Here is a 27,743-nt window from a genome sequence, read left to right as displayed (position 1 = left end):
GGCTGTCAGTTGGCCAAGTAAAGACATTAAGTGACGTCATCGCAGGGCCTGCCCAATCAGAGGAGACTCGCGGCGTCCCCTGACAACAGAGCGCACGAGCTGAGCCAACGGTCGCCGGTAACTGATCAAATCTCACGTTTCTCCCCGTTGCTCCCCGTTTCTCCCTGTTAAACCTGCGGCAGACCTGCGGACAGACAGCCAGACACACACCTGGGCTCAGAGAACACCTTCCCCCGGACACAGTCACGGTTTGACCCTCCCATCTCACTTCTAGAACTACTTCTGTCACTTTTTACCGGCTGGCGGCGGCTAGCTTATGCTACAGCTACATAGCGCAACTTTCACTTTGAACTACAAACCGTCAGTTAGATCTAAAAACGGTCAGTTGGAGCTACTATAGGTCAGTTTGAAATACAAACGGTCAGTTTGAACTACACACGGTCAGTTGGATCTAAAAATTGTCAGTTGGATCTTCAAACTTATTTTATCATGTCTGTTTTACGGCTAGGGTAGATTCTGCTACAGCTAGATAGAGCTACTGTCAGTTGGAACTACAAACAGTTACTTTGAACTACAAACGGTCAGTTGGAACTGCACACTTATAATCACTTTTTACAGGCTAGGCTAGATTCTGCTACAGCTAGATAGAGCTGTTAGTTAGAAACTACAAACGGTCACTTAGAACTACAAAGGGTCCGTTGGAACTACAAACGGCGGTCAGTTGGAACGACAAACGGTCAGTTGGAGCTGCAAACGGCGGTCAGTTGAAACTACAAACGATCAGTTTAAGCTACAAACGGTCAGTTGGAACTGCACACTTGTTTTATAATCACCTTTTACAGGCTAGGCTAGATTCTGCTACAGTTGGAAACTACAAACGGTCAGTTGGAACTACAAACGGTCAGTTGGAACTACAAACGGCGGTCAGTTGGAACTACAAACGGTCAGTTTAAGCTACAAACGGTCAGTTAGAACTGCACACTTGTTTTATAATCACTTTTTACAGGCTAGGCTAGATTCTGCTACAGCTAGGTAGAACTACAGTCAGTTGGTACTACAAACAGTCACTTTGAACTACAAACGGTCAGTTTAAACTACAAACGGTCAGTTGGAGCTGCAAACGGCGGTCAGTTGGAACTACAAACGGTCAGTTGGAACTACAAACTGCGGTCATTTGGAACTACAAACTGCGGTCAGTTGGAACTACAAACGGTCAGTTGGAACTACAAACGGTCAGTTGGAACTAGAGTTGGAACTACAAACTGCGGTCAGCTGGAACTACAAACGGTCAGTTGGAACTACAGTTGGAACTACAAACGGTCAGTTGGAACTACAGTTGGAACTACAAACTGCGGTCAGCTGGAACTACAAACGGTCAGTTGGAACTACATTTGGAACTACAAACGGTCAGTTGGAACTACAAACGGCGGCCAGTTGGAACTACAAACGGTCAGTTGGAACTAGAGTTGGAACTACAAACGGCGGTCAGTTGGAACTACAAACGGTCAGTTGGAACTAGAGTTGGAACTACTAACGGCGGTCAGTTGGAACTACAGACGGTTTTTAACGGGAGACACTACAGGTGAAGGTGAGATGAACTACCAGGAGCCACCCTGTCTGTTTACAGAGCACTGGACACGGCAGGGTTAAATGTTAAAAGTTAAATTATACCAAAGAGACAGTATAAGATAAGATAAGATAAGGTGTACTTTATTGATCTGAAATTGGGATTTGTGTTGTGTTGCAGCAGCATAAAAGACAAGGCATTGCACATCAGTAGCAATTAAAAGAGTATAAATAAGCTAATCTAAAATTGAAACATCTCAAAATATGTCCTAGGTATGTCCTCATTTGCATGTATTTATATTTGTATTATTATATGTGATAAAGCCAGGTTCTTGTTCCATGTTGTCCTCATGTTACAGTCAGGGCTTTCTCTCTGAATCAGTCCATACATCAGAACACCCTGCCATCAACTCATGCCCTGCATGTTTGAGTGATAACGTGTGTGTGAATGGTGTGTACTTTGCTGTGTGTGAGGTTTCTGGAGAGAGGAGAGGAAATGCATTTGGAGGTAAAAGTCGTAATAATTAGACCAAAAAAGGTTGAACAAAATCAATGGAATTAGAAATGTTCACAGAAAAAGAACATATCACCATGAACCCAGTTTCTGACACTATTACTTTTGACATTACAAGTTTACTGACATCATGTTGTGTTAAATATGCTAATGAGGCATTCTGTAATTCTAATGCTAGTAGGAGAAATGTGCAGACACAGAGTTAGCTAGATACTCTGCTGGAGGAGGACTCAGAGGTGATAAGAGAACACTTGTTCTCATGTTTACACACATTTCATTTTGGGATGGGAGCTAACAGCCAACTGCCAACATGTCCTTGATGTTATACATCAGTTTATTTCATCAGTGATTAGTTATTGCTGTTATGACACTGCAGACGGAAGGACTGCAACTTATTCACTATTGTTAAGTCTCTGAGGTGTAGAAAATAGAAATGTGTTAATGTCATTACACACTGTTACAGTGATGTGTGTTTGTCCTCAGCAGCAGCGATGAGCAGCAGAAGCCGCAGGGCCTGGTGAGAGCACACACACACACACACACACACACACACACACACACACACACACACACACACACACACACACACACACACACACACACACCTGTATAAAGCGTCAGAGGCAGAGTTTAGTTGTTAATTATAATATTAAACTTTATCTATCATCTAACCGCTGTCTCAGCACAAAGAGACGGAAAGGAAGGTTCTCCAGAGGGACAGTACAGAAGCCTTCATGGACAAAAGACGAGGTGGGTGCAGCTCCTCGTTCCTCACACACATACAGGGTCAGGATATTACCATCACTGAACAGCTGACATATCAGTCTGATGATGATGATGATGGTGATCTTCCTCCTCAGGAGGAGAAGCTGCACAGAGTGGTGAAAGAGTTTGGATCCAACAGCTGGCCTTCAGTGTCCCTGCATCTTAAAGTGAGAAGAGCAGACACACACACACACACACACACACACACACACACACACACACACACTCAGAGAGAATCCAGCTGCTGAAGTACCGTCTGTGTGTGTGTTTGTGTGTGTCAGAGGTCAGAGGGGGAGTGTCAGCGGCAGTGGCAGCAGATGAAGAATCCTGAGCTGGTGAAAGGGCCGTGGACTCAGACGGAGGACGAGAGGGTAAACACTCAGTTATACACACGTTACACACAGTGCAGAGGTCCTCTGTTTAGTTTAAAAAAAGTCACACCTGCTCAGCTCTGAACATGCTCTGTGTTTTTAAAACATCACCGCAGAACAGCTGACTTTTTGAAATTATAAGATGTACAGATTTCCAAAAGTTCACAACATTTGTTATCTCACCAAATATTCTGCTTTAATTCCCTTCATATTAAATTTCACTGCACTCAGAGAACAGTTGGCTCCTTGCTCTCTGCACACAGAGCGAGGCAGCTGTATTAACAGCTCCATACATGTGTATATATGATATATTATATATACATGTTGGTATAGAACCAAAAAACTAGAAACACAGACTGTCTCTGATGACGCCTGCAATATGGAGTCAGACGAGTGTTGGGGAAATCCCTTACAGCGCCGCCCTGATGATCTCAGAGCAGGACTGTTCCTCAGAAGAGTGACATGGGACACAACCCTGCGCCAGGTAATGCTCCACACTCTGTTGACCTGTGAGCATGTGATGTCACTTCCTGTGCAGGTCATTGATCTGGTGCAGAATTACGGCGTGAAGCGCTGGTCGCTCATCGCCAAGCACCTGCTGAGCCGCAACGGGAAGCAGTGCCGCGAGCGCTGGCACAACCACCTGAACCCTGCGGTGAAGAAGAGCGGCTGGACGCTGCAGGAGGACCGCATCATCTGCCAGGCGCACAGCATGCTGGGAAACCGCTGGGCCGACATGTCCAAGCTCATGCCGGGCAGGTAGAAACAGTTTGTGCTAATGTTAACATGTTACTCTGAGGCCTCGCTTCAAATCAGGATGAAATATTTATTCATATTATTTCATACTTTCACTCATAACCAACAGATATCCAATACTATTCAGTTCAACCCTTTAAACGCCACTGTTTTGAAGACAACAGTGGTGTTCTGTAAACAAAAGTGGCGTTCTGTAAACAACAGTGGTGTTCTGTAAACAACAGTGGCGTTCTGTAAACAAAGTGACGTTCTGTAAACAACAGTGGCGTTCTGTAAACAAAGTGGCGTTCTGTAAACAAAGTGGCGTTCTGTAAACAACAGTGGCTTTCTGTAAACAACAGTGGCATTATGTATCAACAGTGGCGTTCTGTAAACAAAGTGGCGTTCTGTAAACAAAGTGGCGTTCTGTAAACAACAGTGGCGTTCTGTAAACAAAGTGTCGTTCTGTAAACAACAGTGGCGTTCTGTAAACAACAGTGGCATTATGTAAAAACAGTGGCGTTATGTAAACAAAAGTGGCGTTCTGTAAACAACAGTGGCATTCTGTAAACAACAGTGGTATTCTGTAAACAAAGTGGCGTTCTGTAAACAACAGTGGCATTCTGTAAATAAAGTGGCGTTCTGTAAACAAAGTGGCGTTCTGTAAACGACAGTGGTATTCTGTAAACAACAGTGGCGTTCTGTAAACAAAGTGGCGTTCTGTAAACAACAGTGGTGTTCTGTAAACAACAGTGGCGTTCTGTAAACAACAGTGGCATTATGTAAACAACAGTGGCGTTCTGTAAACAAAGTGGCGTTCTGTAAACAATAGTGGTATTATGTAGACAACAGTGGCGTTCTGTAAACAAAGTGGCGTTCTGTAAACAACAGTGGTATTCTGTAGACAAAGTGGCGTTCTGTAAACAAAGTGGCGTTCTGTAAACGACAGTGGCGTTCTGTAAACAACAGTGGCGTTCTGTAAACAAAGTGGCGTTCTGTAAACAACAGTGGCGTTCTGTAAACAACAGTGGCGTTATGTAAACAAAGTGGCGTTCTGTAAACAAAGTGGCGTTCTGTAAACAACAGTGGTATTCTGTAAACAACAGTGGCATTCTGTAAATAAAGTGGCGTTCTGTAAACAAAGTGGCGTTCTGTAAACGACAGTGGTATTCTGTAAACAACAGTGGCGTTCTGTAAACAAAGTGGCGTTCTGTAAACAACAGTGGTGTTCTGTAAACAACAGTGGCGTTCTGTAAACAACAGTGGCATTATGTAAACAACAGTGGCGTTCTGTAAACAAAGTGGCGTTCTGTAAACAATAGTGGTATTCTGTAAACAACAATGGCGTTCTGTAAACAAAGTGGCGTTCTGTAAACAAAAGTGGCGTCCTGTAGAAAACAGTGGCGTTCTGTAAACAACAGTGGCGTTCTGTAAACAAAGTGGCGTTCTGTAAACAACAGTGGCGTTCTGTAAACAACAGTGGCATTATATAAACAACAGTGGCGTTCTGTAAACAAAGTGGCGTTCTGTAAACAACAGTGGCGTTCCGTAAACAACAGTGGCGTTCTGTAAACGACAGTGGTATTCTGTAAACAACAGTGGCGTTCTGTAAACAAAGTGGCGTTCTGTAAACAACAGTGGCGTTCTGTAAACAACAGTGGCGTTCTGTAAACAAATTGGCGTTCTGTAAACAACAGTGGCGTTCTGTAAACAACAGTGGTGTTCTGTAAACAACAGTGGCGTTCTGTAAACAACAGTGGCATTATGTAAACAACAGTGGCATTCTGTAAACAACAGTGGCGTTCTGTAAACAACAGTGGCATTATGTAAACAACAATGGCGTTCTGTAAACAAAGTGGCGTTCTGTAAACAACAGTGGCGTTCTGTAAACAACAGTGGCATTCTGTAAACAACAGTGGTGTTCTGTAAACAAAGTGGCGTTCTGTAAACAACAGTTGCATTATGTAGACAACAGTGGCGTTCTGTAAACAAAGTGGCGTTCTGTAAACAACAGTGGTATTCTGTAGACAAAGTGGCGTTCTGTAAACAAAGTGGCGTTCTGTAAACGACAGTGGCGTTCTGTAAACAACAGTGGCGTTCTGTAAACAAAGTGGCGTTCTGTAAACAACAGTGGCGTTCTGTAAACAACAGTGGCGTTATGTAAACAACAGTGGCGTTCTGTAAACAAAGTGGCGTTCTGTAAACAACAGTGGCGTTCTGTAAACAAAGTGGCGTTCTGTAAACGACAGTGGTATTCTGTAAACAACAGTGGCGTTCTGTAAACAACAGTGGCATTATGTAAACAAAAGTGGCGTTCTGTAGACAACAGTGGCGTTCTGTAAACAAAGTGGCGTTCTGTAAACAAAGTGGCGTTCTATAAACAACAGTGGCGTTCTGTGAACAACAATGGCGTTCTGTAAACAAAGTGGCGTTCTGTAAACAACAGTGGCGTTCTGTAAACAACAGTGGCGTTCTGTAAACGACAGTGGCGTTCTGTAAACAAAGTGGCGTTCTGTAAACAACAGTGGCGCTATGTAAACAACAGTGGCGCTATGTAAACGACAGTGGCGTTCTGTAAACAAACTGGCGTTCTGTGAACAACAGTGGCGTTCTGTAAACAACAGTGGTGTTCTGTAAACAACAGTGGCGTTCTGTAAACAACAGTGGCATTCTGTAAACAACAGTGGCGTTCTGTAAACAAAGTGGCGTTCTGTAAACAAAGTGGCGTTCTCTAAACAACAGTGGCGTTCTGTAAACAACAGTGGCATTATGTAAACAACAATGGCGTTCTGTAAACAAAGTGGCGTTCTGTAAACAACAGTGTGGCGTTATGTAAACAAAAGTGGCGTTCTGTAAACAACAGTGGCGTTCTGTAAACAACAGTGGTGTTCTGTAAACAAAGTGGCGTTCTGTAAACAACAGTGGCATTATGTAAACAACAGTGGCGTTCTGTAAACAAAGTGGCGTTCTGTAAACAACAGTGGTATTCTGTAAACAAAGTGGCGTTCTGTAAAAAACAGTGGCGTTCTGTAAACAAAGTGGCGTTCTTTAAAAAAAGTGGCGTTCTGTAAACAACAGTGGCGTTCTGTAAACAAAGTGGCGTTCTGTAAACAACAGTGGCGTTCTGTAAACGACAGTGGCGTTCTGTAAACAAAGTGGCGTTCTGTAAACAACAGTGGCGTTATGTAAACAAAGTGGCGTTATGTAAACAACAGTGGCGCTATGTAAACAACAGTGGCGCTATGTAAACGACAGTGGCGTTCTGTAAACAAACTGGCGTTCTGTGAACAACAGTGGCGTTCTGTAAACAACAGTGGTGTTCTGTAAACAACAGTGGCGTTCAAACAACAGTGGCGTTCTGTGAACAACAGTGGTGTTCTGTAAACAACAGTGGCGTTCTGTGAACAACAGTGGTGTTCTGTAAACAACAGTGGTGTTCTGTAAACAACAGTGGCGTTCAAACAACAGTGGCGTTCTGTGAACAACAGTGGTGTTCTGTGAACAACAGTGGCGTTCAAACAACAGTGGCGTTATGTAAACAACAGTGGCGTTCAAACAACAGTGGTGTTCTGTAAACAACAGTGGCGTTCAAACAACAGTGGCGTTCAAATAACAGTGGCGCTCTGTAAACAAAAGTGGCGTTATGTAAACAACAGTGGCGTTACGTAAACAACAGTGGCGTTCAAACAACAATTGCGTTATTTAAACAACAGTGGCGTTATGTAAACAACAGTGGCGTTCTGTAAACAACAGTGGCGTTCAAACAACAGTGGCGTTATTTAAACAAAGTGGCGTTATGTAAACAACAGTGGCGTTACGTAAACAACTGTGGCGTTCAAACAACAGTGGCGTTATTTAAACAACAGTGGCGTTATGTAAACAACAGTGGCGTTATGTAAACAACAGTGGCGTTCAAACAACAGTGGCGTTATGTAAACAACAGTGGCGTTATGTAAACAACAGTGGCGTTCAAACAACAGTGGCGTTCAAACAACAGTGGCGTTCAAACAACAGTGGCGTTATGTAAACAACTGTGGCGTTCAAACAACAGTGGCGTTATTTAAACAACAGTGGCGTTATGTAAACAACAGTGGCGTTATGTAAACAACAGTGGCGTTCAAACAACAGTGGCGTTCAAACAACAGTGGCGTTCAAACAACAGTGGCGTTATGTAAACAACAGTGGCGTTCAAACAACCGTGGTTTTCTGCAATCACGTTTTATTTGGGTGGAACTGAGAGTGTGTTCTAAATTCCAGGACCGATAACTCCATCAAGAACCACTGGAACTCCACCCTGAAGAGGAAGGTGGAGAAAGAGGGCTACCTGCAGGTGCTGCTCCTCCACTCCTCCTGCAGCTCCACCTCCAGGCCCCCCCGCACTGCCAGCATCCCCAGCAAGGTCGGTCACACACAGACACACACACCCTCTGCAGTGTAGACATCAGAGCTGGGAAGTAGTGGAGTACAAATACTTTGTTACTGTACTTAAAGAGCAACTTGCAGGTTAGAGACACCAGTGAATAAATGTGTAGGAAAATGATGAATACACTAGATTTTCCCCAAAATATACAGAAATATACACTACAGTGACATCTGGCGTCGTTTTAGTAAGACATTTTCATTTCCGCATAAAAAAGCCTCCGCACGTGAGCTCCCGCGTGTGACGTAACACGGGGGAAACAAGGGGGAGAGCGGCCGTTTGCATTCGATTCGAAAATACAAATCTCTCCGCACCGAATATTCGCTGCTGTTTACTACCGAATAACCGGAGCCCGAAAAATGGTATTCGGGACAGCCCTACTACACACCTGCTTTCCATCAAGCCATTTACAACGGCATATCAACGGAGGCTCCACAACCTTTCTCCGCAAGATCGTCAATTTGACGATCTAGTTTACAGCCCTAGTGTGTAGTCGTGGAGGGTGCACAGCTGATTGCAGCAGGTGAGTGGAGGTTGAGCCGGGAGCCAGGAGTGACAGCCACCACGCACACACAAACAACACAGACAGGGGGAAACAAACAAACACAAAGGAGACGGCTGGAGCAGTACAGCCACCACAGCGTTACCTAATGCAACTCCACACTACGTCTACGGTGCCGTGTACCGGAGGGGAGAGAGAGAGAGCAGCGAAGGGTGGGGGGGGGGGAGAGAGAGATGTAATACGGTTTCCTGATAAAGGTGTGGAGAGTATGTGCTGCAGGGAGGTGGATGCACAACGCACCCAGGAACCAACGCTAGCTCCGGTCCTTTTCCCGTGAGGGAAACTGGACTCGATGCCCTGACAGGCTTGTGTTTGTGCAACCTGCACAAACACAAGCACACTATGATTACAAATGGAGAAATGCAATGTAAAATTACCGAAAAAATACCAGCTCACTAAAACACAACTGCTCAAACCAACTACAAACTACTACCGCGGATTGGGCAGAGAACGAGTCCCAGAAAGTTAACTCCCCCATGTGACGTAATATGACGCGTTTGACGTGTGACGTTAAAAAAGAGCAGTTTTTAGTAGCAGAGCTCAAAATGGTTCCTTTTCCTCTGAATTCCTTATGTCTTGTAAAACATATCAAATCCTGCATTAACATTTTTAATTGTAATTTTCAGGCAAGGTTAAGCATAAATGTAGAAAAAAACAAAACCTGCAAGTTAATCTTTAAGTACATGTTTCTGGTATCAGTACTTTACTCCACTACTTTTCTGACCACTTTTTACTTCGACTTCTTACATTTTGAACACAAATACCTGTACTTTCTACTTCTCACATGTTGAACACAAATACCTGTACTTTCTACTTCTTACATGTTGAACTCAAATACCTGTACTTTCTACTTCTTACATGTTGAACTCAAATACCTGTACTTTCTACTTCTTACATGTTGAACACAAATACCTGTACTTTCTACTTCTTACATGTTGAACTCAAATACCTGTACTTTCTACTTCTTACATGTTGAACACAAATACCTGTACTTTCTACTTCTTACATGTTGAACACAAATACCTGTACTTTCTACTTCTTACATGTTGAACTCAAATACCTGTACTTTCTACTTCTTACATGTTGAACTCAAATACCTGTACTTTCTACTTCTTACATGTTGAACTCAAATACCTGAACTTTCTACTTCTTACATGTTGAACTCAAATACCTGTACTTTCTACTTCTTACATGTTGAACTCAAATACCTGTACTTTCTACTTCTTACATGTTGAACTCAAATACCTGTACTTTCTACTTCTTACATGTTGAACTCAAATACCTGTACTTTCTACTTCTTACATGTTGAACTCAAATACCTGTACTTTCTACTTCTTACATGTTGAACACAAATACCTGTACTTTCTACTTCTTACATGTTGAACTCAAATACCTGTACTTTCTACTTCTTACATGTTGAACTCAAATACCTGTACTTTCTACTTCTTACATGTTGAACACAAATACCTGTACTTTCTACTTCTTACATGTTGAACTCAAATACCTGTACTTTCTACTTCTTACATGTTGAACACAAATACCTGTACTTTCTACTTCTTACATGTTGAACACAAATACCTGTACTTTCTACTTCTTACATGTTGAACACAAATACCTGTACTTTCTACTTCTTACATGTTGAACTCAAATACCTGTACTTTCTACTTCTTACATGTTGAACTCAAATACCTGTACTTTCTACTTCTCACATGTTGAACACAAATACCTGTACTTTCTACTTCTTACATGTTGAACTCAAATACCTGTACTTTCTACTTCTTACATGTTGAACACAAATACCTGTACTTTCTACTTCTTACATGTTGAACTCAAATACCTGTACTTTCTACTTCTTACATGTTGAACACAAATACCTGTACTTTCTACTTCTTACATGTTGAACACAAATACCTGTACTTTCTACTTCTTACATGTTGAACTCAAATACCTGTACTTTCTACTTCTTACATGTTGAACACAAATACCTGTACTTTCTACTTCTTACATGTTGAACACAAATACCTGTACTTTCTACTTCTTACATGTTGAACACAAATACCTGTACTTTCTACTTCTTACATGTTGAACTCAAATACCTGTACTTTCTACTTCTTACATGTTGAACTCAAATACCTGTACTTTCTACTTCTTACATGTTGAACCCAAATACCTGTACTTTCTACTTCTTACATGTTGAACTCAAATACCTGTACTTTCTACTTCTTACATGTTGAACTCAAATACCTGTACTTTCTACTTCTTACATGTTGAACTCAAATACCTGTACTTTCTACTTCTTACATGTTGAACTCAAATACCTGTACTTTCTACTTCTTACATGTTGAACACAAATACCTGTACTTTCTACTTCTTACATGTTGAACTCAAATACCTGTACTTTCTACTTCTTACATGTTGAACTCAAATACCTGTACTTTCTACTTCTTACATGTTGAACACAAATACCTGTACTTTCTACTTCTTACATGTTGAACTCAAATACCTGTACTTTCTACTTCTTACATGTTGAACACAAATACCTGTACTTTCTACTTCTTACATGTTGAACACAAATACCTGTACTTTCTACTTCTTACATGTTGAACACAAATACCTGTACTTTCTACTTCTCACATGTTGAACTCAAATACCTGTACTTTCTACTTCTCACATGTTGAACTCAAATACCTGTACTTTCTACTTCTTACATGTTGAACACAAATACCTGTACTTTCTACTTCTTACATGTTGAACACAAATACCTGTACTTTCTACTTCTTACATGTTGAACACAAATACCTGTACTTTCTACTTCTTACATGTTGAACACAAATACCTGTACTTTCTACTTCTTACATGTTGAACACAAATACCTGTACTTTCTACTTCTTACATGTTGAACTCAAATACCTGTACTTTCTACTTCTTACATGTTGAACTCAAATACCTGTACTTTCTACTTCTTACATGTTGAACTCAAATACCTGTACTTTCTACTTCTTACATGTTGAACACAAATACCTGTACTTTCTACTTCTTACATGTTGAACACAAATACCTGTACTTTCTACTTCTCACATGTTGAACTCAAATACCTGTACTTTCTACTTCTCACATGTTGAACACAAATACCTGTACTTTCTACTTCTCACATGTTGAACCCAAATACCTGTACTTTCTACTTCTTACATGTTGAACACAAATACCTGTACTTTCTACTTCTTACATGTTGAACTCAAATACCTGTACTTTCTACTTCTTACATGTTGAACACAAATACATGTACTTTCTACTTCTTACATGTTGAACCCAAATACCTGTACTTTCTACTTCTTACATGTTGAACACAAATACCTGTACTTTCTACTTCTTACATGTTGAACACAAATACCTGTACTTTCTACTTCTTACATGTTGAACTCAAATACCTGTACTTTCTACTTCTTACATGTTGAACACAAATACATGTACTTTCTACTTCTTACATGTTGAACTCAAATACCTGTACTTTCTACTTCTTACATGTTGAACACAAATACATGTACTTTCTACTTCTTACATGTTGAACACAAATACATGTACTTTCTACTTCTTACATGTTGAACCCAAATACCTGTACTTTCTACTTCTTACATGTTGAACTCAAATACCTGTACTTTCTACTTCTTACATGTTGAACTCAAATACCTGTACTTTCTACTTCTTACATGTTGAACTCAAATACCTGTACTTTCTACTTCTTACATGTTGAACTCAAATACCTGTACTTTCTACTTCTTACATGTTGAACTCAAATACCTGTACTTTCTACTTCTTACATGTTGAACTCAAATACCTGTACTTTCTACTTCTTACATGTTGAACACAAATACCTGTACTTTCTACTTCTTACATGTTGAACTCAAATACCTGTACTTTCTACTTCTTACATGTTGAACTCAAATACCTGTACTTTCTACTTCTTACATGTTGAACACAAATACCTGTACTTTCTACTTCTCACATGTTGAACTCAAATACCTGTACTTTCTACTTCTTACATGTTGAACACAAATACCTGTACTTTCTACTTCTTACACTTTGAACACAAATACCTGTACTTTCTACTTCTTACATGTTGAACACAAATACCTGTACTTTCTACTTCTTACATGTTGAACTCAAATACCTGTACTTTCTACTTCTTACATGTTGAACACAAATACCTGTACTTTCTACTTCTTACATGTTGAACTCAAATACCTGTACTTTCTACTTCTCACATGTTGAACACAAATACCTGTACTTTCTACTTCTTACATGTTGAACTCAAATACCTGTACTTTCTACTTCTTACATGTTGAACTCAAATACCTGTACTTTCTACTTCTTACATGTTGAACACAAATACCTGTACTTTCTACTTCTTACATGTTGAACACAAATACCTGTACTTTCTACTTCTTACATGTTGAACCCAAATACATGTACTTTCTACTTCTCACATGTTGAACCCAAATACCTGTACTTTCTACTTCTCACATGTTGAACCCAAATACATGTACTTTCTACTTCTTACATGTTGAACTCAAATACCTGTACTTTCTACTTCTTACATGTTGAACACAAATACCTGTACTTTCTACTTCTTACATGTTGAACCCAAATACCTGTACTTTCTACTTCTCACATGTTGAACCCAAATACATGTACTTTCTACTTCTTACATGTTGAACTCAAATACCTGTACTTTCTACTTCTTACATGTTGAACACAAATACCTGTACTTTCTACTTCTTACATGTTGAACTCAAATACCTGTACTTTCTACTTCTCACATGTTGAACCCAAATACCTGTACTTTCTACTTCTTACATGTTGAACACAAATACCTGTACTTTCTACTTCTTACATGTTGAACTCAAATACCTGTACTTTCTACTTCTTACATGTTGAACACAAATACCTGTACTTTCTACTTCTTACATGTTGAACTCAAATACCTGTACTTTCTACTTCTTACATGTTGAACTCAAATACCTGTACTTTCTACTTCTTACATGTTGAACACAAATACCTGTACTTTCTACTTCTTACATGTTGAACTCAAATACCTGTACTTTCTACTTCTTACATGTTGAACTCAAATACCTGTACTTTCTACTTCTTACATGTTGAACACAAATACCTGTACTTTCTACTTCTTACATGTTGAACTCAAATACCTGTACTTTCTACTTCTTACATGTTGAACTCAAATACCTGTACTTTCTACTTCTTACATGTTGAACACAAATACCTGTACTTTCTACTTCTCACATGTTGAACACAAATACCTGTACTTTCTACTTCTTACATGTTGAACTCAAATACCTGTACTTTCTACTTCTCACATGTTGAACACAAATACCTGTACTTTCTACTTCTTACATGTTGAACTCAAATACCTGTACTTTCTACTTCTTACATGTTGAACTCAAATACCTGTACTTTCTACTTCTTACACTTTGAACACAAATACCTGTACTTTCTACTTCTTACATGTTGAACACAAATACCTGTACTTTCTACTTCTTACATGTTGAACTCAAATACCTGTACTTTCTACTTCTTACATGTTGAACACAAATACCTGTACTTTCTACTTCTTACATGTTGAACTCAAATACCTGTACTTTCTACTTCTCACATGTTGAACACAAATACCTGTACTTTCTACTTCTTACATGTTGAACTCAAATACCTGTACTTTCTACTTCTCACATGTTGAACACAAATACCTGTACTTTCTACTTCTTACATGTTGAACTCAAATACCTGTACTTTCTACTTCTTACACTTTGAACACAAATACCTGTACTTTCTACTTCTTACATGTTGAACACAAATACCTGTACTTTCTACTTCTTACATGTTGAACTCAAATACCTGTACTTTCTACTTCTTACATGTTGAACACAAATACCTGTACTTTCTACTTCTCACATGTTGAACACAAATACCTGTACTTTCTACTTCTTACATGTTGAACTCAAATACCTGTACTTTCTACTTCTTACATGTTGAACTCAAATACCTGTACTTTCTACTTCTTACATGTTGAACACAAATACCTGTACTTTCTACTTCTTACATGTTGAACTCAAATACCTGTACTTTCTACTTCTTACATGTTGAACTCAAATACCTGTACTTTCTACTTCTTACATGTTGAACACAAATACCTGTACTTTCTACTTCTTACATGTTGAACACAAATACCTGTACTTTCTACTTCTTACATGTTGAACACAAATACCTGTACTTTCTACTTCTTACATGTTGAACTCAAATACCTGTACTTTCTACTTCTTACATGTTGAACACAAATACCTGTACTTTCTACTTCTCACATGTTGAACACAAATACCTGTACTTTCTACTTCTTACATGTTGAACTCAAATACCTGTACTTTCTACTTCTTACATGTTGAACTCAAATACCTGTACTTTCTACTTCGTACATGTTGAACTCAAATACCTGTACTTTCTACTTCTCACATGTTGAACACAAATACCTGTACTTTCTACTTCTTACATGTTGAACACAAATACCTGTACTTTCTACTTCTTACATGTTGAACTCAAATACCTGTACTTTCTACTTCTCACATGTTGAACACAAATACCTGTACTTTCTACTTCTTACATGTTGAACTCAAATACCTGTACTTTCTACTTCTTACATGTTGAACACAAATACCTGTACTTTCTACTTCTTACATGTTGAACACAAATACCTGTACTTTCTACTTCTTACATGTTGAACTCAAATACCTGTACTTTCTACTTCTCACATGTTGAACACAAATACCTGTACTTTCTACTTCTCACATGTTGAACACAAATACCTGTACTTTCTACTTCTCACATGTTGAACACAAATACCTGTACTTTCTACTTCTTACATGTTGAACACAAATACCTGTACTTTCTACTTCTCACATGTTGAACACAAATACCTGTACTTTCTACTTCTTACATGTTGAACTCAAATACCTGTACTTTCTACTTCGTACATGTTGAACTCAAATACCTGTAGTTTCTACTTCTTACATGTTGAACTCAAATACCTGTACTTTCTACTTCTTACATGTTGAACCCAAATACCTGTACTTTCTACTTCTTACATGTTGAACCCAAATACCTGTACTTTCTACTTCTTACATGTTGAACTCAAATACCTGTACTTTCTACTTCTTACATGTTGAACTCAAATACCTGTACTTTCTACTTCGTACATGTTGAACACAAATACCTGTACTTTCTACTTCTTACATGTTGAACACAAATACCTGTACTTTCTACTTCTTACATGTTGAACTCAAATACCTGTACTTTCTACTTCTTACATGTTGAACACAAATACCTGTACTTTCTACTTCTCACATGTTGAACTCAAATACCTGTACTTTCTACTTCTTACATGTTGAACACAAATACCTGTACTTTCTACTTCTTACATGTTGAACACAAATACCTGTACTTTCTACTTCTTACATGTTGAACACAAATACCTGTACTTTCTACTTCGTACATGTTGAACACAAATACCTGTACTTTCTACTTCTTACATGTTGAACTCAAATACCTGTACTTTCTACTTCTTACATGTTGAACTCAAATACCTGTTGTTTCTACTTCTTACATGTTGAACACAAATACCTGTACTTTCTACTTCTTACATGTTGAACTCAAATACCTGTACTTTCTACTTCTTACATGTTGAACTCAAATACCTGTACTTTCTACTTCTCTCATTCTCCAAACAGGCTGGTTCCTTTAGTCTGATTGTGTGTTTGGTGGCGTGATCATTATTATTTAGAGTCATTGCGTGCCTATTGATTTGAACACGATCCGTGTATCCATCATTTCCTGGTCTTCTCTAAAGAAGAGGGACCAATGAAAACGTTGTCATGTTGCCGTTGGTCACCATGGAAACATTCATTAGCTAACAATGACATTATTGTTCTATTAATATAAAGAGAGGTCAGGTACTCTTTAAAACAGCTGCTAGTTATGGGTACTTTTTACTGAAGTACATTTCAAACTTCTTTACTTTGACTTGAGGAAAGAAGTTTAGTCAGTACTTTTACCAGAGTACTTTTAAACACGAGTATCTGTACTTCTACTTGAGTACAGGATGTGTGTACTTTAACATCTCTAGATGACTCCAACGATGATGTGTCTCTGCAGGCGGACAGCGTCTCCACCGTGAAGGACGAGTCGGATCAGAGCCTGTGCTCTGGCGAGCCCCCCGCCTCCTCCTCAGGTTACTCCTCCTCACTGAGCATGTGCGAGCTGACGGCGCCCGTGGAGCTGATGGAGGCGGTACATCACACTAATATCACACTGAAACCACTGGAAATGTTTTTACAATATCAAAGACCCACAAAAAAATTAGAGGAAATGAATGTTCGGAAACAGCTCGTTCAGAAACAGCTCAAACTGATCTGAAGACGATCACAGCTCACCTGATGGCAGCTTCAGTTAACTTTACATTTGATTTCCAATCGATAAAGCCTTGGCTGCCACAGAAATCTGTCAGGTAAACCGACCCGGTGAGAAAGCTGAACAAATCCACTTTCATTTGGATAAACCACCTAAACTACTCCCCCTTTGGCTCTAACACTTAATAAGATGTACTTTTACACAACTGGAGTCATCTTTAATGTTTTCTTTCATGTTGAAGATATATATAATATATACTCACTGTCTCCCCTGTTCTCCCCTGATCTCCCCTGATCTCCCCTGATCTCCCCTGTTCTCCCCTGTTCTCCCCTGATCTCACGTGTTCTCTCCTGTTCTCCCCTGTTCTCCCCTGATCTCCCCTGATCTCCCCTGATCTCCCCTGTTCTCCCCTGATCTCCCCTGATCTCCCCTGATCTCCCCTGATCTCCCCTGTTCTCCCCTGTTCTCCCCTGATCTCACGTGTTCTCTCCTGTTCTCCCCTGGTCTCACCTGTTCTCCCCTGATCTCCCCTGGTCTCCCCTGTTCTCCCCTGATCTCCCCTGTTCTCCCCTGGTCTCACCTGTTCTCCCCTGATCTCCCCTGTTCTCCCCTGGTCTCACCTGTTCTCCCCTGTTCTCCCCTGGTCTCACCTGTTCTCCCCTGATCTCCCCTGATCTCCCCTGTTCTCCCCTGGTCTCACCTGTTCTCCCCTGGTCTCACCTGTTCTCCCCTGATCTCCCCTGTTCTCCCCTGGTCTCACCTGTTCTCCCCTGTTCTCACCTGATCCCCCTGTTCTCCCCTGTTCTCACTTGATCTCACCTGATCTCACCTGATCTCACCTGATCTCACCTGATCTCCCTGATCTCCCCTGATCTCCCTGATCTCACCTGTTCTCCCCTGATCCCACCTGTTCTCCCCTGATCCCACCTGTTCTCACCTGTTCTCCCCTGATCCCACCTGTTCTCCCCTGATCCCACCTGTTCTCCCCTGATCTCACCTGTTCTCACCTGTTCTCCCCTGATCTCCCCTGATCTCACCTGTTCTCCCCTGATCTCACCTGTTCTCACCTGTTCTCCCCTGATCTCACCTGTTCTCCCCTGATCCCACCTGTTCTCCCCTGATCTCACCTGTTCTCACCTGTTCTCCCCTGATCTCCCCTGATCTCAGCTGTTCTCCCCTGTTCTCCCCTGATCCCACCTGTTCTCCCCTGATCTCACCTGTTCTCACCTGTTCTCCCCTGATCTCCCCTGATCTCACCTGTTCTCCCCTGATCCCACCTGATCTCACCTGTTCTCACCTGTTCTCCCCTGATCTCACCTGATCTCCCCTGATCTCAGCTGTTCTCCCCTGTTCTCCCCTGATCCCACCTGTTCTCCCCTGATCTCACCTGTTCTCACCTGTTCTCCCCTGATCTCACCTGTTCTCCCCTGATCTCACCTGATCTCCCCTGGTCTCCCCTGATCTCACCTGTTCTCCCCTGATCTCACCTGTTCTCCCCTGATCTCACCTGATCTCCCCTGGTCTCCCCTGATCTCACCTGTTCTCACCTGTTCTCCCCTGATCCCACCTGATCTCACCTGATCTCACCTGATCTCAGCTGTTCTCCCCTGGTCTCCCCTGATCTCCCCTGATCTCCCCTGTTCTCCCCTGATCCCACCTGATCTCACCTGATCTCACCTGATCTCACCTGATCTCACCTGTTCTCCCCTGATCCCACCTGTTCTCCCCTGATCTCACCTGATCTCCCCTGATCTCACCTGATCTCACCTGGTCTCCCCTGATCTCACCTGATCTCCCCTGGTCTCAATTGTTCTCCCCTGATCTCACCTGTTCTCACCTGTTCTCCCCTGATCTCAATTGTTCTCCCCTGATCTCACCTGTTCTCACCTGTTCTCCCCTGATCTCACCTGTTCTCCCCTGATCTCAGCTGTTCTCCCCTGGTCTCCCCTGATCTCACCTGATCTCCCCTGATCCCACCTGTTCTCACCTGATCTCACCTGTTCTCCCCTGATCTCACCTGATCTCACCTGTTCTCCCCTGATCTCACCTGATCTCCCCTGATCCCACCTGTTCTCACCTGATCTCACCTGTTCTCCCCTGATCTCACCTGATCTCACCTGTTCTCCCCTGTTCTCACCTGATCTCACCTGTTCTCCCCTGATCTCACCTGATCTCACCTGTTCTCACCTGATCTCACCTGATCTCCCCTGATCTCAGCTGTTCTCCCCTGGTCTCCCCTGATCTCCCCTGATCCCACCTGATCTCCCCTGATCCCACCTGTTCTCACCTGATCTCACCTGTTCTCCCCTGATCTCACCTGTTCTCCCCTGATCTCAGCTGTTCTCCCCTGGTCTCCCCTGATCTCCCCTGATCCCACCTGATCTCCCCTGATCCCACCTGTTCTCACCTGATCTCACCTGGTCTCCCCTGATCTCCCCTGATCTCACCTGGTCTCCCCTGATCTCACCTGTTCTCACCTGATCTCACCTGTTCTCCCCTGATCTCACCTGTTCTCCCCTGATCTCACCTGTTCTCCCCTGATCTCAGCTGTTCTCCCCTGGTCTCCCCTGATCTCCCCTGATCCCACCTGATCTCACCTGATCTCACCTGTTCTCCCCTGATCCCACCTGTTCTCCCCTGGTCTCCCCTGATCTCCCCTGATCTCCCCTGATCTCACCTGATCTCACCTGATCTCACCTGGTCTCCCCTGATCTCACCTGATCTCACCTGTTCTCACCTGTTCTCCCCTGATCCCACCTGATCTCACCTGATCTCACCTGTTCTCCCCTGATCCCACCTGGTCTCCCCTGATCTCCCCTGATCTCACCTGATCTCACCTGTTCTCCCCTGATCCCACCTGTTCTCCCCTGGTCTCCCCTGATCTCACCTGATCTCCCCTGATCTCACCTGATCTCACCTGATCTCACCTGATCTCACCTGTTCTCACCTGTTCTCCCCTGATCCCACCTGTTCTCCCCTGATCTCACCTGATCTCCCCTGATCTCACCTGTTCTCCCCTGTTATCCCCTGATCTCACCTGTTCTCACCTGTTCTCCCCTGATCCCACCTGATCTCCCCTGGTCTCACCTGATCTCCCTTGTTCTCCCCTGATCTCCCCTGTTATCCCCTGATCTCCCCTGGTCTCACCTGGTCTCACTTGGTCTCACTTGGTCTCACCTGATCTCCCCTGGTCTCACCTGATCTCCCCTGATCCCACCTGTTCTCACCTGATCTCCCCTGGTCTCACCTGATCTCCCCTTTTATCCCCTGATCTCCCCTGTTCTCACCTGGTCTCACCTGGTCTCACTTGGTCTCACCTGATCTCCCCTGATCTCACCTGTTCTCACCTTTTCTCCCCTGATCTCACCTGTTATCCCCTGATCTCCCCTGGTCTCACCTGGTCTCACCTGATCTCACCTGTTCTCCCCTGTTATCCCCTGATCTCACCTGTTCTCACCTGTTCTCCCCTGATCCCACCTGATCTCCCCTGGTCTCACCCGGTCTCACTTGATCTCCCCTGTTCTCCCCTGATCTCCCCTGTTATCCCCTGATCTCCCCTGGTCTCACCTGGTCTCACTTGGTCTCACCTGATCTCCCCTGATCTCACCTGTTCTCACCTTTTCTCCCCTGATCCCACCTGTTCTCACCTGATCTCCCCTGGTCTCACCTGATCTCCCCTTTTATCCCCTGATCTCCCCTGGTCTCACCTGATCTCCCCTGGTCTCACCTGATCTCCCCTGTTCTCCCCTGTTCTCCCCTGATCTCCCCTGTTCTCCCCTGATCTCCCCTGGTCTCACCTGATCTCCCCTGTTCTCCCCTGATCTCCCCTGTTCTCCCCTGGTCTCACCTGATCTCCCCTGTTCTCCCCTGGTCTCACCTGATCTCCCCTGTTATCCCCTGATCTCCCCTGGTCTCACCTGATCTCCCCTGATCTCCCCTGTTCTCACCTGATGCAGAGTGTGGAGACGTGGAGCTGTGGACAGGAAGTGAGCTCCTCGCTGAGCGGGCTGTACCGAGTGGACGGACACCCGTCAGTCATGGACCTGAGTCGCAGCTACGTAAGAAACAAACCAGGACACACACAGACCCCCACACACACACACAGACCCACACACACACACACACAGACCCCCCCCCCCCACACACACACACACACAGACCCACACACACACAGACCCCCCCTCACACACACACACACAGACCCACACACACACAGACCCCCCACACACACAGACCCCCCCACTTACACACACAGACCCCCCCACTTACACACACAGACCCACAAACAGACACACACACACACACACACACACACACACACACACACACACACACACAGACAGTGTTAACAGCAGTTTCTTCTTCCTACCTGATCACGGCACAGAGGGAAGCAGAGAGAGCTAAACGAGAGGAAGATATCAGTTACTGCTGTCAGCTGTTCCTTTAGATCTTAGTGCCAGATGGCTTTGTTTTGATGACATTACGTCTGAAAGTCTGGGCGTTTTATTCTTCTCTTTGTCAAAGACTACCGTAGAATACTGTCAATGAATCTGATTTAGTGTGAGAGTATGGAAACTGTCCTCCTACAAGCAGACACACACAACATCTCACCTGAGTCAAACCCAGTCAGCTGACCTAACCCCCCCCCCCCCCCTGTGTGTGCAGGTGTTGGGGTTCAGGGAGCAGCTGGGCAGCAGCAGCCAGGATGCAGCCTGCTTCATGGACGCCTCCTCCTGGAGCAGAGGCAGCATGGGGGGGGCTCTGAGCTTCTCCCCCTCTGAGGTGAGGAGCTGAGACTCTGGTGTGTGTGTGTGTGTGTGTGTGTGTGTGTGTGTGTGTGTGTGTGTGTGTGTGTGTGTGTGTGTGTGTGTGTGTGTGTGTGTGTGTGTGTGTGTGTGTGTGTGTGTGTGTGTGTGTGTGTGTGTGTGTGTGTGTGTGTGTGTGTGTGTGTCTCTGTGTGTGTCTCTGTGTGTGTCCTCAGCTCTTCAGCCTGCTGGTGTGTTTGTGTCCTCAGCTCTTCAGCCTGTGTGGTGTGGAGGATCTGAAGTCACAGCGTCCGGTTCTCACCTCGACTCCCGTCTGCGCCCTCAAACACCCCGGAAGCCCCTCCCAGCTGGAGGGCTCTCTGACCTGCAGGAGCCGGTGCGTCTCTGAGGATCTCACACACTCACACACACAGTCGCTCATTTACAGCACACACACACACACAGTTCAGAGTGAAGTCTCAGAGGGCAGGGGTCACCTGGTGGATCACTGTGGCTGCAGGTGAGCTCACTACCTGTTGGTGTGGAGAGAGGAGGAGCCTCGACACAAACATATATCTTTGTTACTCTGTTAGGATTCCTTTCCTGAAACTGCACCACGTTTATCTCGGAGTTCTTTCCTTGTAAAACAACGGTTTGACATATCAAAGGTTTCTTTTCATAAATCTACATTTGAGATGTTCAGACCGGTCTCTGATCAGCTGATTTGTGTTCAGGACCCCGGCAGAGACCAGAGAGCGGATCAGAGCGCTGTGGATGTCTGCTCCTCAGACCCCGACGCCCCTGAAGATCAGCAGGAAGAGTCCTGATCAGGTGAGGCTCTGCCTCCCCCCCCCTTGCTGTGTGTCAGGTTCTGTGACTGTGTCAGGTTGTGTGACTGTGTGTCAGGTTGTGTGGCTGTGTCTTATGTTGTGACTGTGTGTCAGGTTCTGTGACTGTGTGTCAGGTTGTGTGACTGTGTGTTATGTTGTGTGACTGTGTGTTATGTTGTGTGACTGTGTGTTATGTTGTGTGACTGTGTGTTATGTTGTGTGACTGTGTGTTATGTTGTGTGACTGTGTTATGTTGTGTGACTGTGTGTTATGTTGTGTGACTGTGTGTTATGTTGTGTGACTGTGTGTTATGTTGTGTGACTGTGTGTTATGTTGTGTGACTGTGTGTTATGTTGTGTGACTGTGTGTTATGTTGTGTGACTGTGTGTTATGTTGTGTGACTGTGTGTTATGTTGTGTGACTGTGTGTTATGTTGTGTGACTGTGTGTTACGTTGTGTGGCTGTGTGTTACGTTGTGTGACTGTGTGTTATGTTGTGTGACTGTGTGTTATGTTGTGTGACTGTGTGTTATGTTGTGTGACTGTGTGTTATGTTGTGTGACTGTGTGTTATGTTGTGACTGTGTGTCAGGTTCTGTGACTGTGTGTTATGTTGTGTGACTGTGTGTTATGTTGTGTGACTGTGTTATGTTGTGTGACTGTGTGTTATGTTGTGTGACTGTGTGTTATGTTGTGTGACTGTGTTATGTTGTGTGACTGTGTTATGTTGTGTGACTGCGTGTTATGTTGTGTGACTGCGTGTTACGTTGTGTGACTGTGTGTTATGTTGTGTGACTGTGTGTTATGTTGTGTGACTGTGTGTTATGTTGTGTGACTGTGTGTTATGTTATGTGACTGTGTGTTATGTTGTGTGACTGTGTGTTATGTTGTGTGACTGTGTGTTATGTTGTGTGACTGTGTGTTACGTTGTGTGACTGTGTGTTACGTTGTGTGACTGTGTGTCAGGTTGTGTGACTGTGTGTTATGTTGTGTGACTGTGTGTTATGTTGTGTGACTGTGTGTTATGTTGTGTGACTGTGTGTCAGGTTGTGTGACTGTGTGTTATGTTGTGACTGTGTGTTATGTTGTGACTGTGTGTTATGTTGTGTGACTGTGTGTTATGTTGTGTGACTGTGTGTTATGTTGTGTGACTGTGTGTTATGTTGTGTGACTGTGTTATGTTGTGTGGCTGTGTGTTATGTTGTGTGACTGTGTGTTATGTTGTGTGACTGTGTGTTACGTTGTGTGGCTGTGTGTTACGTTGTGTGACTGTGTGTTATGTTGTGTGGCTGTGTGTTACGTTGTGTGACTGTGTGTTATGTTGTGTGGCTGTGTGTTATGTTGTGTGACTGTGTGTTATGTTGTGACTGTGTGTTATGTTGTGTGACTGTGTGTTACGTTGTGTGACTGTGTGTTATGTTGTGTGGCTGTGTGTTATGTTGTGTGGCTGTGTGTTATGTTGTGTGACTGTGTGTTACGTTGTGTGACTGTGTGTTATGTTGTGTGACTGTGTGTCAGGTTGTGTGACTGTGTGTTATGTTGTGACTGTGTGTTATGTTGTGTGACTGTGTGTTATGTTGTGTGACTGTGTGTTATGTTGTGTGACTGTGTGTTATGTTGTGTGACTGTGTGTTATGTTGTGTGACTGTGTTATGTTGTGTGGCTGTGTGTTATGTTGTGTGACTGTGTGTTATGTTGTGTGACTGTGTGTTACGTTGTGTGGCTGTGTGTTACGTTGTGTGACTGTGTGTTATGTTGTGTGGCTGTGTGTTACGTTGTGTGACTGTGTGTTATGTTGTGTGGCTGTGTGTTATGTTGTGTGACTGTGTGTTATGTTGTGACTGTGTGTTATGTTGTGTGACTGTGTGTTACGTTGTGTGACTGTGTGTTATGTTGTGTGGCTGTGTGTTATGTTGTGTGGCTGTGTGTTATGTTGTGTGACTGTGTGTTACGTTGTGTGACTGTGTGTTATGTTGTGACTGTGTGTTATGTTGTGTTACTGTGTGTTATGTTGTGTGACTGTGTGTTATGTTGTGACTGTGTGTTATGTTGTGTTACTGTGTGTTATGTTGTGTGACTGTGTGTTACGTTGTGTGACTGTGTGTTATGTTGTGTGACTGTGTGTTATGTTGTGTGGCTGTGTGTTATGTTGTGTGACTGTGTGTTATGTTGTGTGACTGTGTGTTATGTTGTGTGACTGTGTGTTATGTTGTGTGGCTGTGTGTTATGTTGTGTGACTGTGTGTTATGTTGTGACTGTGTGTTATGTTGTGTGACTGTGTGTTATGTTGTGTGACTGTGTGTTATGTTGTGTGGCTGTGTGTTATGTTGTGTGACTGTGTGTTATGTTGTGTGGCTGTGTGTTATGTTGTGTGACTGTGTGTCAGGTTGTGTGACTGTTAGTCAGGTTGTGTGACTGTGTGTTATGTTGTGTGACTGTGTGTTATGTTGTGTGACTGTGTGTTATGTTGTGTGACTGTGTGTCAGGTTGTGTGACTGTGTGTCATGTTGTGTGGCTGTGTGTTATGTTGTGTGACTGTTAGTCAGGTTGTGTGACTGTGTGTTATGTTGTGTGACTGTGTGTTATGTTGTGTGACTGTGTGTTATGTTGTGTGACTGTTAGTCAGGTTGTGTGACTGTGTGTTATGTTGTGTGACTGTGTGTCAGGTTGTGTGACTGTGTGTTATGTTGTGTGGCTGTGTGTTATGTTGTGTGACTGTGTGTCAGGTTGTGTGGCTGTGTGTTATGTTGTGTGACTGTGTGTTATGTTGTGTGACTGTGTTATGTTGTGTGACTGTGTGTTATGTTGTGTGACTGTGTGTTATGTTGTGTGACTGTGTGTTATGTTGTGTGACTGTGTGTTATGTTGTGTGACTGTGTGTCAGGTTGTGTGACTGTGTGTTATGTTGTGTGACTGTGTTATGTTGTGTGACTGTGTGTTATGTTGTGTGACTGTGTGTTATGTTGTGTGACTGTGTGTTATGTTGTGTGACTGTGTGTTATGTTGTGTGACTGTGTGACTGTGTGTTATGTTGTGTGACTGTGTGTTATGTTGTGTGACTGTGTGTTATGTTGTGTGACTGTGTTATGTTGTGTGACTGTGTGTTATGTTGTGTGACTGTGTGTTATGTTGTGTGACTGTGTGTTATGTTGTGTGACTGTGTGTTATGTTGTGTGACTGTGTGTTATGTTGTGTGACTGTGTGTTATGTTGTGTGACTGTGTGTTATGTTGTGTGACTGTGTGTTATGTTGTGTGACTTTGTGTTATGTTGTGTGACTGTGTGTCAGGTTGTGTGACTGTGTGTTATGTTGTGTGACTTTGTGTTATGTTGTGTGACTGTGTGTCAGGTTGTGTGACTGTGTGTTATGTTGTGTGACTTTGTGTTATGTTGTGTGACTGTGTGTTATGTTGTGTGACTGTGTGTTATGTTGTGTGACTGTGTGTCAGGTTGTGTGACTGTGTGTTATGTTGTGTGACTCTGTGTCAGGTTGTGTGACTGTGTGTTATGTTGTGTGACTCTGTGTCAGGTTGTGTGACTGTGTGTTATGTTGTGTGACTGTGTGTCAGGTTGTGTGACTGTGTGTCAGGTTGTGTGACTGTGTGTTATGTTGTGTGACTGTGTGTCAGGTTGTGTGACTGTGTGTTATGTTGTGTGACTCTGTGTCAGGTTGTGTGACTGTGTGTTTGTGCTTCAGGTGTCGGTCTGTCCGAGCATAGGGACCAATCCCAGCTGGGAGGAGAGGAGCGTAGACCCTGACAGTCAACAGTCCAGCAGCAGCTCTGAGGTAGACAGACCTCAGATTAAACTCTGTATTTAATGTGAGGGTTGACTGCAGCACTGAGGGGGGGTCAGGTCCACTTTATTAAACCCTGAGACCCTGTACCTAAGTGCCTCACCTCTCTCGTGCACGCTCTAAGCCCCTCCCCTCTCTCCTGCATGCTCTAAGTGCCTCCCCTCTCTCGTGCACTGCCTGCAGTCCCTCCCCTCTCTCCTGCACGCTCTAAGCCCCTCCCCTCTCTCCTGCACGCTCTAAGTGCCTCCCCTCTCTCCTGCACGCTCTAAGCCCCTCCCCTCTCTCCTGCACGCTCTAAGTGCCTCCCCTCTCTCCTGCACGCTCTAAGCCCCTCCCCTCTCTCCTGCACGCTCTTAGTGCCTCCCCTCTCTCGTGCACTGCCTGCCGTCCCTCCCCTCTCTCCTGCACGCTCTAAGTGCCTCCCCTCTCTCCTGCACGCTCTAAGCCCCTCCCCTCTCTCCTGCGTGCTCTAAGTGCCTCCCCTCTCTCTTGCACGCTCTAAGTGCCTCCCCTCTCTCCTGCGTGCTCTAAGCCCCTCCCCTCTCTCCTGCACGCTCTAAGTGCCTCCCCTCTCCCCTGCACGCTCTAAGCCCCTCCCCTCTCTCCTGCGTGCTCTAAGCCCCTCCCCTCTCTCCTGCGTGCTCTAAGTGCCTCCCCTCTCTCCTGCGTGCTCTAAGTGCCTCCCCTCTCTCGTGCACTGCCTGCAGTCCCTCCCCTCTCTCCTGCACGCTCCAAGTGCCTCCCCTCTCTCCTGCGTGCTCTAAGTGCCTCCCCTCTCCCGTGCACTGCCTGCAGTCCCTCCCCTCTCTCCTGCACGCTCCAAGTGCCTCCCCTCTCTCCTGCACGCTCCAAGTGCCTCCCCTCTCTCCTGCACGCTCTAAGTGCCTCCCCTCTCCCGTGCACTGCCTGCAGTCCCTCCCCTCTCTCCTGCACGCTCCAAGTGCCTCCCCTCTCTCCTGCGTGCTCTAAGTGC

At 43.9% G+C, this 27,743-nt stretch overlaps 1 protein-coding gene across 3 annotated transcripts; it reads left to right on the top strand.

Annotated features, from left to right (window-relative positions):
* Positions 1-79: 79 nt before the first annotated feature.
* LOC307020235 (uncharacterized protein) lies at positions 80-27,684 on the top strand. Of its 3 annotated transcripts, none has more exons than XM_079651471.1 (13): positions 80-400; positions 2,564-2,597; positions 2,764-2,830; positions 2,941-3,012; positions 3,127-3,216; positions 3,755-3,975; positions 8,209-8,350; positions 17,148-17,282; positions 21,359-21,460; positions 22,068-22,184; positions 22,417-22,544; positions 22,882-22,978; positions 26,672-27,684. In XM_079651471.1, exons 2-13 carry the CDS (start codon positions 2,572-2,574, stop codon positions 26,792-26,794), a joined length of 1,320 nt encoding a protein of 439 aa, XP_079507597.1. In that variant the 5' UTR covers positions 80-400; positions 2,564-2,571; the 3' UTR covers positions 26,795-27,684. The 3 variants fall into 3 exon arrangements, with proteins under 3 accessions (XP_079507597.1, XP_079507595.1, XP_079507596.1); XM_079651469.1 differs by having other exon boundaries at positions 80-1,588; positions 2,567-2,597; XM_079651470.1 differs by having other exon boundaries at positions 80-1,588.
* The last annotated feature ends 59 nt before the right edge of the window (positions 27,685-27,743 follow it).

This window comes from Notothenia rossii (assembly GCF_949606895.1).
Source record: "Notothenia rossii genome assembly, chromosome: 9".
NCBI classification, from domain to species: Eukaryota; Metazoa; Chordata; class Actinopteri; order Perciformes; family Nototheniidae; genus Notothenia; species Notothenia rossii.
Note: the sequence above shows the minus strand (reverse complement) of the source record. Positions and strands in the feature narration are given on the sequence as shown.